The sequence below is a fragment of the Phoenix dactylifera genome, chromosome 11 (assembly GCF_009389715.1).
Source record: "Phoenix dactylifera cultivar Barhee BC4 chromosome 11, palm_55x_up_171113_PBpolish2nd_filt_p, whole genome shotgun sequence".
Taxonomy (NCBI): Eukaryota; Viridiplantae; Streptophyta; class Magnoliopsida; order Arecales; family Arecaceae; genus Phoenix; species Phoenix dactylifera.
Window position 1 is genome coordinate 1875421 of NC_052402.1, and position 14779 is coordinate 1890199.

The window sequence follows — 14779 nt, forward strand, 5'->3', positions numbered from 1 at the left end:
ATAGTATCATGATAAAAAAATTTAAAAATAACTCAAAATCGTATTAAACCAGTAACATACTAATACTATCAAAGTGGATGATCATTGATGCCGTGCTAATGGAATGTCGACCATCCAATCATGCACTGAGATATGTGGCACAAGATGCAAAACACGGTGCCCAAACGAATGTGCATCTCTAAGTAACACATTTTCGTGCATAATCGGATGGTCGGCACCATGTCGGACCACCGAATGGTCCAACAATTATCGGATGTTACCCACTTTAAAGGATGAAGAATCGGATAACCGTAAATTTAATGGACAGTAACAAGATTTCAATTGAACCTGTATGAATTTTTTTGCCTAAACAGTAGATCTACATGAATACTCTTTTTTTTTTTTTGAAAATATGGTAGTTATTCACCATTGCTCGAATCTCTGGGAGAGGAAGGCACCAAACAGTAAAGCTAAGAGTAATCTACACATACACGTTCAAGATTCTGTGGCCATACATCCTTTTTTTTCAGTATGATACCTTCTCCACCGTTGCAATCTATGATTCGAGGCTGAGATCAAGAAAATGAACACTTCTACACCATAGCTAATCACCAAATATATACTATCTATTATTAAATGGAAACTCCCTCGGGTGCTTTCATCCATGTTGCTTCAATTCATTCCGCTCTATTTCTTTTTATTTTCTAAACAAGTAGTAAAATATTTGTATAATAAATCCAGCTAGATTTTTTCTTAAATTTTAAATGGCTGAAAATATGCTACTCCGACAGAAGAATGAATTCCAATGTTACTTGGACTCTGAGAATAACGATAACTTTATTGGATTTATTTTTTAAAAAATAAAAATAATATAAAGTAAAGGCCCGCTCATGCTACCAATAAATGAGAAAAAGTATGAACTGTAAGATGGAAATGAGATAAGAAAAAATATCTTTAAATTATTTATTTTCACATCCATGTGCTATTTAAATTTTATTAAATTATCCCAATTTTATCCTAAAATATCAAGCAACCTTGCAGCTAGTATATAATAATTAATATTTATTATTATAATTACTTAATGAAAGCTGTAAACTTTGAAGTGTCTTATATTGACATGGACTCTCACGTTATCCGTCTCAACTCCACACGCCACAAAATTCTCGGCAATCGAAAGCAGTTAGTTCATTAGTCAGTTATTTGATACTTCGGTTCCATGTGCGGAGCTGAGTGCAGCCTGGGCGGGCGTTCGCTATGCCCGATGCGTCCTACGGGCTAGGTCTATCATCCTGGAGGACGACTCAGCCACCGTTATTAGTTGGATCCAGGGGGGTCCGAGGGGTGGCGGGTGTGACCATCCCCTGCTCCGGGACATCTGGGCCATGGCGAGGGATGGATGGGCCTTTCAGGCCACACATATTTACCGTGAAGGTAACGGTGCTGCGGATTGAGTAGCTGCGTTTGTAGTTTGTCACTCCGGAGACACCTTATGGCTTGGTGATGGGGAGTTGCCCTTGGCACTCCGAGGTATTTTATTTTTCAACTTTATTGGGTCTATCCGCTCTCGCCGGGTATGATCGACCCGCACTAGAAAAAAAAAAAAAAAAAAAAAAAAAAAAAAAAAAAAAAAAGCAGTTCATTCCACCAGCATATTGGACAGCCACCGCACAGCTCTCCAAGCGCTCCGAAATCCGAAGTCGATCAGCATCCGTCTGCACAACTCTCAAAGCTATCAGTGGATGGTCCAACGGGGGTCGCGCGAGGCATACAAATTCAATTCTATCAACAATATATACGCAATCTATCCGTATCGTTGCGCTATATATATATATATATATATATATATATATATATATATATATATATATATATATATATATATATATATATATTCTTAAATATCAAATTTTATATAAATATTTTTTTAAAAATTGATATTTATATATATTCTTATAAAATACTTATTTTGCTAATTTATTTTTTTATTTTTATATTTACATATATTGCCTCATCATCTTGTTAAAAATTAATAATTTTAAATTAAAATAGCTAAAATATTTTTAACGGATAGAAATATAAAAAAATATTTAAAGAACTATTGCGATGGAGAAAAAAAAATTTATTTTATTTTTAATTAAAATAGATATGGCTTTTAGAAGAATGCTGTATTATGGATATTTATTTAAAAATAATATTTTATAAAAAATAAAAAATAAAGATAAATTTTAAAAAAATATTTATGTAAATTTAAATGTTTAGAAGGATTTTTATGAAAAAAACTCAAAAAAAATCCCCGTAACGCGTAACAGGCGGAGCTGATACCGCTACGATTCTCGCGGTGGAGTTTGTTCGGTAAAGAATAGAGGACGGGAGATCAAAGCAAACATCGCAGTTTTATGCGACCTCATTGCCTCCGACTCTAATACCATCCCAGGGGGAGAGAGAGGAAGTCGTGGGGGTCAATGGCGGAGAGCCCTTCGACTTCGTCGTGGCCTTCTTCGGAGAGAGCGGGGAAAATATTGCAGTTCGCTCCGTTTCAGAGCTTGGTGGAGGATGGTTTCTGGCGGAGGCTCTCTTCTCTCAAGCTTGATACCTTGGGGATCGATCAATCCCCCATCCCTATCATCGGCATGTCCCCTTTCTTTCTCTACTGCTTCTTTGTTAGATCTAGCCCTAGATCGTTTCGGTCCTGATAATAGTTCGTTTTTTTGATGAATTCGTCCAATCTGTTATAAATTTATCTTTTTCATGTTTTTAGTTGATTAATTTCTTGTTACCCTATTTCTTGATCTATTATCCGTGGAAGCCAAATCTAGTGGAAGCCAAATGGCATATCTAATATGTGATTTTTGAGTATTATGGATGTGGACTCAAAGAACTTTAGAGAGATTGAAGTTTTAGCAACCTGTTTTCAGAATTCTCGTTGCTGAATCAGGGCAGTTAATAACACTGTGCTGGATCAGAAGTTTTCCCGTTGGTTCCTCTTTAGATTTGTTCTTCTGTTTGTTTTCTTTCAAAGAAAGCATGGAATACAGGTGATGCAACTAAGTTTTGGCAATACTTGTGTTCAAGAAACCGCTGTATTTTAGTTTCTTTATCAGGATGCAAGATTGGAGCCTTCAATTTTAGCTGAAAGGTATTTTGTTTGTTAATAGGTTTTTATGCACCTTGTTCCCATGCCCAAGTTTCGAACCATATGACGTTGCTTGCCGAATCATTGCCACATGATCCTACTATGTGGTCATCGCCATCTGAGATGACTCGTGGCAACCGGAATAGATGTCCTGTTCCTGGGATTCTTTACAACACCAATACATTAGAGAGCTTCCATGCCCTTGATAGAGAGTCTCTGCTAAAGATGGAAGCAAAAAAGGTATTTGTTTTGGATTAGCCTTGTGCTCTTCTTGGTCTATTTAAATCTCACCTGCAAGTGTTGGTAAAGATTCAAAAGTTAGATTTTTTTTTTCCCTTCTTATGGACTTTCTTTTAATTGCACCCATAAATTGAATGACTGAGAAGCAGGCATATGTTATGTCCCAAGAAATCACACTAATCCCTGCTCATTGGTCCATTAGATATTAGAGGACATTTGCTCCGGAAAAGTAGAAGAGGATAGTGCATTGCTTTCAAGGTTCCTTGTCATCTCATTTGCTGATCTTAAAAAGTGGAGCTTCCGTTACTGGTTTGCGTTTCCTGCATTGGTACTTGATCCTCCAGCAACCTTACTCAATCTGCAACCTGCTTTAGAGGCACTTAATCTAGAAGAGGTGCGTTCACATGATTCTATGTTACATATCAAAATTCCTTGTTTTGTAAAAGGTTTTGTAGAAATTCTGAAGTTGATTTTCTATTAATAGGTTGAATCTTTATCAGCGGCATGCAATGAATGGCGCAATTCAAGCTCGACAGCAGGTTGAGCATTTGTATTTTCTATTCTATTGATTTTTCTCTCACATGTGACAAAGAGCCCTGATGTACTCCATTAATTTGTCAATCATCCTAAATTCCACAGATGTCCCCTTCTTTTTGGTTAGTTTTACTTCAAGTTCACATGCCACTGTTAGGCCATTAAAGGACTGGGAAGCATGCCAAGTTGATGGTCAGAAGGTTTGTTTGTTTTACTTCCATTAAAGTTGCTTTACTTCCAGTATAGTTTCATCTTTTGATTCTTTTCTATTTGTTCGATAGTAGATGAATCATAATATGTATTATTTACGTCAATGTTTTTATCATGTTTTTATTGAATTGATTTGCTTTCATAAACAATGCCATGCTGTGTATCAGAGTTTACATATGTTTTCAGCTAAAACCTAAATGATAACTTGGAATTTGTAGCTTGATCTTACTGCACATTGTGCTGGTGCAGTTGCTATTTGGCTTCTATGATCCATGTCATCTTCCAAATAATCCTGGATGGCCTCTGCGCAACTTCCTTGCATTTATCAGTTCAAGATGGAACATAGAAAAGGTCCACTTTTTGTGCTATCGAGAGAAACATGGTTTGGCTGACTTGGGGTTATCCCTTGTTGGTGAAGCTTTGGTTTCACCACCACAAGGTAGAGCGGCAGATAATGGGTAAATGCTCTGTTCTATTTAGTTGCATACTAATGGTATTTTGATCGATTTCATGACTCTAGATTGCTGTAAACTTGTATAATTTTGATAGCCTGGAGAGATCCACAATGCATTCCTAAAGCTGTAGGATGGGAACTGAAGAGAGGGAAGTTAGCATCCAGGACTATCAACCTTGCAGATTCCATGGATCCAGAGAGGTATTATTGTTATAAACATCAACTAGAGCCTATCATTTGCTTTGCTTGAAAGTACAGACACTAAAAAAAGCTTTTCTTTTAAATGTATGTTAAGGATGATCATCATTTTGCCTTATTTTCAGATTGGCTGTGTCTGCTGCAGACTTGAATTTAAAGCTCATGAGGTGGCGTACATTGCCATCTCTAAATTTAAATGTCTTGTCTATTGTTCGATGTCTTCTTTTAGGTGCTGGTACACTTGGATGCCAGGTTGCTCGTATGCTTATGGTCAGTAATCTGTAACTGCTGTTTAATTGAAATAACCTATATTTTTGCTTATTAATGGTGCAAAATTCTATTTTCAGGCTTGGGGCGTTAGGAAGATAACACTGCTTGACAGTGGCCGGGTAGCTATGTCTAATCCCGTAAGACAGTCTTTGTATACATTTGAGGATTGCCTCAATGGTGGCAACTTGAAAGCTGTTGCAGCAGCTAGAAGTCTAAAGTGTATATTTCCAGCTGTGGTGGGTCTGATGACCATCTCATTGGGCTATCCTGATATGAAGAAGCTATACTAGCACCAAACTAACTGAAGTTAATTGCAGGAAGCAGAAGGTATTAAACTGGCCATACCAATGCCAGGGCATCCTGTACCTGCCCATGAATCAGATGGCGTGCTTGAAGATTGCAAGCATCTTCAATCTTTAATAGCTTCCCATGATGTGATCTTTCTACTGACAGACACAAGAGAAAGCAGATGGCTTCCAACACTTTTTTGTGCAAATTTGAACAAGGTGAGGCTCTTTATTATGATACTGTGGATATATCTCTGAAAGATTAAAAAATATATTGCTTTCATTCCCTGATCTGTTTGCAATTTTGTTGGTCAGAAAGTTGTATTCTGATATATTATCTAATAAATCATTGGGGGCACATTTTCTTTTACTAGAATAGGAGGCCTGATAATTGACAGTACTGATATCTTCTCAGAGATACGAAAATGCATGACAACATTGAACTGTTATCAAAACCAAGCATTCAGCAATTACAGATCCTACCCTGCAATTATGTGACAATTGAAATATTATCAGGGGAGCAAGCTATTACAGTTTTTTAAAACTTTATATACTTTAATGACATTGTTAAAAATCCACATTTCTTTTTCACCAATTTGCTACTAAAGGTTGAGTCCTCCCTACTTCAAAGATCCAGAGCAACTGTATCAAGCCATGAACTGCAAACTTCTATTCAGTTTTGGGACAACCACAATATTAAATCTGTGTTTTATCATTTATACTAATTATACTTCATCTGTCTTGCATTGTTAGGAGATATACGAAAGCCTTTTATATAGTTAATTACCAGCCAACCAGGTGCTTTACTATCTTATTCTGCCAGGCCTGTTATTCTTGTAAATGTTTCCAAGTGAATTTTCTCATTTTAATACATATATCCCTTAGATCACCTTGCAGTTTAGTCAATGATAGGAATGTTGTATGGGTTGTACTGTTACTTATTGTCAAGAAAGAGGGTGCCGGCGCACAACATTATTATATTCAAGGCAAGAACAATAATATCGATCTAAGAAAAAGTGATGATGGGAAGAAATGGAACCCTAACCATAACCAACAACCTTTGCCCATCAATTACTGTTTGGTAGGGTTCAAGTTGGGACATCAGCATATGGAGGAAGCTTAAGATTATTAAACATATACTGCATCAATGTTGTACTAATTTCCATGGCTTGAATCTTGTATAACAAACCAGAAGAATCACCAAACAGAAATTTTATAGGAGGATTTAAAAATGCTTGTGTCAAAGAAATGTTTGGCCTTTGATAAAAATGAGCATGGCTATTCTTCAAGAAGACCCTTTCTTGTGTATGTATTTATGATTGATGCATATATGATTAATATATCCTAAGCTTTCATGTACCATTGACATGACTTAATAACTTAATTTTTTCATCCAGAGATTTAAATAAGCAAATTTATATAGTTAGGTTCTTATGCGTCATCTTTTTTGCAGATAGCTATTACTGCAGCTTTGGGATTTGACAGTTACCTTGTTATGCGTCATGGGGCTGCTCCTCTTGTTTCTATGTCTGATTCTAGTACTAAAGTTGAAGATATGAGCACTGTGGTTGCTCAGGTTGATACCTCATTGACAATAGATGGGGATAAAGGGCAGCGGTTAGGGTGTTATTTCTGCAATGATGTCGTTGCTCCTATAGATGTATGTAATTTTCTTGATGGTATTGCATCTGAAGATATTTGCTTGTTTGATCATTCTTTTTTGAGCAATGCTGTACTTGGTGATCTCATTTCTGTGGCTAAGTTATATGCACTCGATGCAGTCAACTTCCAATCGGACATTGGACCAGCAATGTACAGTGACACGACCTGGACTTGCACCGATTGCTTCTGCACTAGCAGTGGAACTACTGGTGGGGATTTTACATCATCCCAATGGGTAAGCCTAAGAAGTTTGTGCAGAAAAATCACTTACATTTGTGGCTGGTGAAATATTTGAATTTTTCCAGTAAAAATGTAGGTAGCTCCTTGCCTACTTCCTATAATGTTAAATGGTTTATTTATAGAAGGGCGGCAGGACATGCATTTGAGAAACTTAAAATTTGCCTTTTGCCACCTTTTGTGAACACGAGTCGCAATTGCTTTTTGTAACAGGATACATGCTCCAGGTGAGATTGCTACCTCAATTACAAGCAGCAGTGAGCAGCCTTTTGGTATATTGCCCCATCAAATTCGAGGCTCTATGCCACAATTTTCTCAAATGACGCTCGTAGGCCATTCATCAAACAGTTGTACAGCTTGCAGCAGTACTGTAAGTTAACTCCTTGTCATTGCAGTTTCTGTGATCTGATGCTCATTGTCAGTTGTCTTGGATTTATTGGTTGAATCTCCAAGATCATACAGATTCCAATACAGTGCTTCTATGTCAAACATTTCTGACTTGTGACCTGCGCCAAATATTTGAGTAGTATAGAGTATAGACAGAACAAAGCATATTCCTTTGGACGGTGACATGAAATTTTATTCATGCTGCATTTACCTGCATTTAAATAGATGGGATGAGGCATGTTGTTTTACTCTCGAGATATAGAGATGATTGCTTTAAACGCGTGCTTGTGCATATGTGCAATGTATTATGTTTTTTCATTGTTCTCCCCTCGCCCTTATGCTGTTTAACCTATTTCAGGTGGTGTCAGAATATAGAAGACGAGGAATGGAGTTTATTTTACAAGCTATTAACCATCCCAGCTATCTGGAAGACCTTACTGGACTGACAGAGCTGATGAAATCAGCAAGTTCATTCAAATTGGATTGGGATAACGAAACAGACGATGATGCTGATGTCTGAGGTACTCAACCATCTTTTGGTACCGAAGTTTAAGCATATCGATCATCATCGATTATAGCCAGTCACATCAAGCACCTTCTCTGGGAGGAGAAAGTCATCGAAAGCATGTCTTCGTCTTGTAATTTAGACAATATGTATTTATTTACCCATTTGTTCAGTTTCATTAATTACCCAATGGGAGGCGAAAGAAAAGTCTGTACACGTTAATGACCAAATTTGGATTCCTGGCATATTTCTAATTTATTAAAAAGGAACGAATCTGATTTCCAAGATCTTATAACAGGGCATCTGCCAAACTGTGTAGCATCAGAGCAGGGCTTTTTTGCTTACAATGTTTCAGCTGTACGGGCGCTAGAAGTCCAAATCACATCATTAAAGCACCATTTTTGAGTTGATGATACTATGCGCATCAGTTCCATGCATCCAAACGAGATCTTGGAATATACTGTTTATTTTTTTTCCTTCCCCGGTCTTCCTGTCTGAAGTTTGGTGCTGTTTATATATTAGATTTTACTCCTCTCTGCTCTTCAGGGGCAAACTTAATGATGCGAACTGCTGGGCCATGCGCTAATTCCCGTTAGACATTTTTTTTTAGTGAATCGACTGCTTACACTACTATAGTATGAGCACAGCCAGCTACATCAGAATCAAGCAAGCAACACAAAGCAAAAGAAATGAAAAACCGATGAGTTCAAAAAAACTCTCTGAAGTGATGCGCAACGAAGGAGGTGATATGCCTGACCTGGAGAATTCGGCACTTTCATAACATCCGACGAATATCACCCAAAAGCGGATGCTCCACCTCCTCCCGCTCTTCTTCCCTAAGGCACACCACCGGGGAAGCCCGTCAGACACTTCTACCATAGCTTATTTGGACTGGACTTTCATCATTGAACGTGACTGGAAACCAAATCAAAGAGTTATTTTGGAAGGCCATCCAACATTCTGCTTGTCCACTATTGCAGAAATTAGCTGGCCAACATTCTTCTTGCCTCCCATTTTCAACTGATCGCTCCAAGCCTCTAGGCATGAAATTTAAAGAACTTGTTAGGCTCGCTTTTTCTGGATTCTAATCTTCAGAGGCCTCAGTGCGTATTAGAGATCCTTTAGAAGGCATCATACGCCTACATGTGCATGTTGCTGAAAGTTCCCTACATTCTGCGTGAACCTTGAATGCCTGTGCCTGTTGCTTATCCAATACTTGCAGGGAACATATATCAGGATTTATTAGGTGTATTCGTACATGCACCGGATGAAGCACCCGCATTAAGCAATATATATATATATATATATATATATATATATATATATATATCAGGAAGTGAAGTTGTGTTTTAAACTATAAGATCTGGTGAATTAACACCTAAACCCAAGTAGGATACTTGGATCATTGCGATTTGGCTGGACTACTGGATACTACTCTCCTGGACACTGATCCATTAAAAGGGCTACCATGACACCCTATCTTGCCTAAATTCTTGGGTCATAACCAACAAAATTCACGGCTGTTTGTTTGCTTGTCTAAGCTCAACTCTCTCTCTCTCTCTCTCTCTCTCTCTCGCCCGTCCTCCAAGGAAGGATTAATCAGAGTCACAAGAACCAACTCGAGGACAGTAAAAATGGTATGAAAAACGTGGGAGAAGCTTCATTCTGATTGGCAATCAATTTTGGAATACACATTTAATACAATGTGCCTAGGTGTAAATGAATTTTGGTACAAGTTAGCAGAGGCACATGCTAACTGGATAGAAAACTACAAGTAGCATTATATATAGGGAGAAGCATGCTGATTTCTTCCTGGTGTATATTACCTGCGGTGAAAGTAGATGTAAAAGAACTTATCAGCCTCCTGCTTTCTCTTCGACAGAAGAATCAAATGATGCAGGGGCTGGAACTTCTTCGGTGCTACACTTTGCTTTTCTGCTCTTCAGAGACTGAATTTGATCAGCAAGCGAAATTTTTCTTCGCAGTCTTTCCGCCTTGATGAACTCCAAATCCCATTTCTCAACAAGTGGCTCAGGCTCAACCATCTTCTCGCTCCGAATACTGACAAAACTGCTCAACTTCTTCTTACGGTGGTGAAACTTCAGCAAAAAATATAAAATATTATGGAGACGCTCGTTTAACATTAAAAAGTAGCACAGCATTAACAAGGAAAAATATATTGGATGGACGGAGAAATTGCAGGGAAGTCAGATAGCAAGCAAAATTAAAATGCGAAAGTTTCAGACTCTGAAGAAAGTTGAAAAGAAAATACACCATTTTTAAATGTCTATATCTTAGTGGTGTGAGACCTGCAGGATTGTCTTTATCAGTTACTTCCATTGGATTTTGGGAAGATGAGCAAAATGCAGACAGCGTAGATCAAAATAAATATATGGGATGACGTGCGGGTCATGTAAACTTCGTGCATAATCAGACAACCGCTGCTAATGAAGGATTGGACACCGGTCACAAACAGGAATTGTTAAGTGTAAGGCCATGGAGAGCATCTGTGGTATTACCTTAATCAATCTTGCCTTTAGTTTGAAACCCTTAGATAAAGCCATCTTCTTTTTCTCATCCTCTGATCTCTTCCATGATGATGCCACAACTTTCTTAGCCTCTGCCTTCTGTTCATTGCCGTTACTCTGTTTAGCAAGCCCTGCAACATTTTCTACCCTAATCTGGGACACTCTCCCTGCCCTTCGCTTTGCAATTTCTCTGGTCCTTGCCTTTTCTGCTTTCTGCTGAATTTGTTGAGATTCGATATCAGCTTTAATTTTTTCATAGCTATCCCAGTTCAATTCCTGTTGGCCGCAACCACCTTCTCTTGCTGCTTCTGCGATGCTTCCAGACCATATGATACAGAAATACTCTTGTGATCTTCTATGTTTCAAGCGCTTTTCCCAGGACTTTTTTAGTCCAGAACTTATTCTCGCCTTGCTCTGATCACTGAGAAATATTTGAATTACTCAGTTTTGACCTTCCAGAGCTCAGCTTTTACGCAAACAAGCAATCTGCACTAAGGACCATATAATGAACGAACACTAATGGTGTTAAATAGCAAATATGAGCATACCTGTGAGAATGAGGATATTCAGACATCTTCTTCCTAACCTGACAAAAGAATAAAAGAAATTTAGCAAATTCAACATGTGTAAAAGCCAAGGACACCGACAGATAGATCTCCAGCACCCATGGAAGAACAGAATGAAATTGATGCTTACATGACATCACCTTGGGATCACTCAAGGCCTCCATAGTCCTCTTCTTGATGAGCTCTCGAGTCTCTGTTATTGAAGTATGGTATAAGAATCATATAAATTAGGTCAAACTCATCTGATAAGTAAGATGGATTATACCTTTACTGTGCTTCTTCCCTTTGTTCCAAGGTGTCCTACCTTTGTTTGCTAGTCCAATCTTCCACCTTCTCTGGATTTCCTTGTCACAAATATTGGAAGCACTTTTTGCATAATCTGAAGCACTATCAGCTTCCTCGTATATAACATTGTCTATATCATGCAATTGACATTCTTCATCTCTGTCTGCTGAACTCTTCTCAGTTTTATACTGCTCAGTAGATGATTCTATAGTCAGCTGCAGACGATTGAGTTTAGATGATTCTTCATCTTTGACCAGTTGCAAAGCTCCAACATACTCTTTTGGAAAGAAATGAGTATGGATCAATGCTCGAGATGCATTGAAAGAAGACATTTGAATGTTTGCCAGCATTGGTGCTTGTTGGAATTGTACACTGTTCATTGTACAGGTGCATACAGGTCCCAAGTAAATTCTGGTGGCACAGTAAAAGGATCAACATGGCATGCATTTCCTGAAATAAGAATACCCTAAACACAACCAACATTTTTGCATACATGAAACATACAGAGACTTCAGTAAAGAATGTTCATTTCTCATCATCAACTCTGATGCACTTGGTTTCATGAAATTCAGAAATTTCTTATTCCATTTTTAACAGGTCAGAATGTCAACTTCCCTTGCAAATAGCAGTTGAAAATGTTGTAATGAAGATGCTATCACCAAAGCCCAAGATGATGTTTGAAACTTACTAATGGGTTTTCTCATTAAAAAGCAAACAGGGTTTAATGCATTGAAAAAAAAGTAAAACAAGAAGCCTTATCCTAAATGTTTGTTGTCAGGTTTATGAATTCTATTTCATCCTAATATTCTCTAGGTATACTGCACATGTCCAAAACTCTCTCTCTCTCTCCCTCCCCCCTTCTCTGTCGGACATGTGTAGACAGGCCAATTACATCTAAAGGAGTTGCCTGTAAAGTGTCAAAAGGCTTCATGTTTGTATTGATATGGATATGATTAAGTTGAAGGTATTTTTGGTCTCTTTGCAATGCGGTAACTGAAATCAAACTGCACCAACATGTATCAACACAAGCCACTGCAAAGCACAAGGCTTTTTAATATTTTCACCTGTTAGACTAACTGATCCGATGCTCCACTTCGAATCCTATAACTCTCGTCATACATGCAATATGTGTTTGTATACTTTAAGCAGGCCCACTTCTCTTGCAAAAGAACTCTTTGTTGGCAAAATGGTGATACGGTGCATGTCATTGATATAATTAAAACTTTACACCATAAGACTGCTTGATCTACCACAAGATGATTGATTGATTTAAAAAAGTACATGTTCATTTAATCAAGTTTCTATATCAAAAATAATGGCTCAAGGAGGAACTTTTTTTTTGTTAAAAATGTTTTTCATGCCTATAAAACATAACATGGGACATTCATTGTAGCTGTTTTCCTATCAAAAATCAGGGGAACAGGCTTGACATATCAAGTAGCTTAATGCTCGTTAACATGGTAGCCCTTCATAGTTCACTGTATGCAAGCCCATTCAGGACATGGTCTACGACTCCCCACAAAGGCAATATTATGAATTCGACATGACCAAACTATCAGAAACAAGGAAACATCAGAGTAGGACATGTTGTACAATACAATCATACAAATATATGTATATAAAAGGGAGAATCATGTTTAATAGATACACTACAATGTCGGTTTGAGGTTGGAAGATAAAAAGATCAAACAGCATCCCTACAAACTCCAAACTACAGAAGGATTCTCAGATTATAGTTTTCACAGTGTATCTAGTTTACTGGGAAAAATAAGATTTTGCAGGATTTTAGCAAACTTCATGGTATTCCTAACGTTACGTAAATTGCTTCAGTCATTTTCACTAATTATGTTCAATTATTTTCTAGAATATTCTTTTCTGACATCTTCCCAAAATACTCCTCTTTATCTTCCAAAATCATACACTTGCCTCTAGTTTAATGACTCCAAATTCCGAATTATGCGACTAACACAATAACCCAAGCTTCAAACCAATATCTCTGGGACCAACTAGTTATTTTTCTTTTGTTCTACTCTTTCCTATTGTTGCCACTGAGAACCGGCCTGTCCTAGGCACCGCAATGAGAAGCTCCTTCTGTTCCTTGAGCACCATCCTGACTTAGGCATCGGAGGGTCTCCTGCTGAGCATATCCGCTCGCCTTCTTCGATCCCGACCGGAGCAGCCGACAGCCAAGCTCTGCGTCGTCACGCTTCTCATCACGGTGCCTAAGACGGACCGGTTCTCAGCGGCAACACCTATCATATTACGCTTTTAGACTCTTTAGATCCACTTCACTTCTTCAATCTGGAGCTGCTATTTCTCTACTGTCTATCTGGGGTTATCCTCCAGGTTGACAAGGATGCCACATTTCTCGTCACATCCAAATATAACCCAAGATAAAAATGAAAAAAATAAAATTGTATAACTTTTTGTGATCGCAATAATTCAAGGAAAGGGATAAACCTGATAAACTAAGAATAAATGGACGACGCCAAAATCGCTCCCCTCAGTGACATCAAAATCGATCCATCGAGTGGTTAAAATTGTATTAACGGAAAAACAAGCAGATAAGGGTAACAGTAGAAGGATTAGTAGATTTTGTTGTTGCCCTGATAAGAAGAAAAAGGAGCCGTGGAAGAGTGAGAAAAGGAAACGCCCAAGTATAAAGAGAGAAAAAATTACTTATTAAATCAGATGGTGCATATAGAATGAGAAAAGAAGGATGAGGAGGAGCTTACGAGGGCCAAAAATGGCGTCTCCGAGAAAGCGAGCGAGCGAGCGAGAGGGGGGGCTTTATCTCCTGCCGTCAATGCCGGACTCCTGTGTGGCGTTTAGGGATTAGTTGTGTTATAGTGAGCCTCCGGAATGGTTACCTTAACGGGGTTCGGTCGGGCTTGGGGCACGCGTGGTCCGCGCCCGAACGGCCGCTGATATCCATCAGCAAAAAAAAAAAAAAAAAACGGTCGCTGATTGGTCCTGTGTTGGGTTGGGCCACTTGGGCGGCCGATTGGCTTTTTTTTAAATATTTTTTTTGGTAGAGAAATAGGAGGGAGGGAGGGACGAGGGACGAACCCACCTGCGTAGCAGTTTTTACTGGGCTTCCCTCCCACCAGAAAATGTTTAATGCAGGTTGTAAGTTTCTGCATGCCCTTCTCGACCCATGGGTTGCCATATATTTGAGTACGTCACTTCAGCGTCATGTCGGTACCGACCGACCAGATAGCGACTCCATCGGGCAAACCGGTATCTGGTTTCCACATTTTAATTTTTTTTTAAAAAAAATCTCTTCCTTGAGAGGGGAATCAAT

General features: G+C 38.4%; 2 protein-coding genes across 3 annotated transcripts; one reads left to right on the forward strand and one right to left on the reverse strand.

Moving 5' to 3' along the window:
* The first annotated feature begins 2327 nt into the window (after positions 1-2327).
* LOC103708313 (ubiquitin-like modifier-activating enzyme atg7) lies at positions 2328-8388 on the forward strand. Its single transcript, XM_008793178.4, has 14 exons — positions 2328-2607; positions 3135-3352; positions 3555-3746; positions 3837-3891; positions 3992-4086; positions 4346-4535; positions 4646-4751; positions 4874-5018; positions 5096-5254; positions 5336-5524; positions 6759-6965; positions 7087-7202; positions 7418-7574; positions 7950-8388. Exons 1-14 carry the CDS (start codon positions 2442-2444, stop codon positions 8109-8111), a joined length of 2157 nt encoding a protein of 718 aa, XP_008791400.1. The 5' UTR covers positions 2328-2441; the 3' UTR covers positions 8112-8388.
* A 1343-nt stretch (positions 8389-9731) lies between these two features.
* Positions 9732-14295, reverse strand: LOC103708311. Of its 2 annotated transcripts, XM_008793175.4 has the most exons (7): positions 14211-14282; positions 13936-14081; positions 11456-11886; positions 11331-11383; positions 11173-11210; positions 10616-11045; positions 9732-10195 (listed from the first exon to the last, which is right to left on the reverse strand). In XM_008793175.4, exons 3-7 carry the CDS (start codon positions 11853-11855, stop codon positions 9953-9955), a joined length of 1164 nt encoding a protein of 387 aa, XP_008791397.2. In that variant the 5' UTR covers positions 11856-11886; positions 13936-14081; positions 14211-14282; the 3' UTR covers positions 9732-9952. The 2 variants fall into 2 exon arrangements, with proteins under 2 accessions (XP_008791397.2, XP_008791399.2); XM_008793177.4 differs by lacking the exon at positions 13936-14081 and having other exon boundaries at positions 14211-14295.
* Positions 14296-14779: the final 484 nt, after the last annotated feature.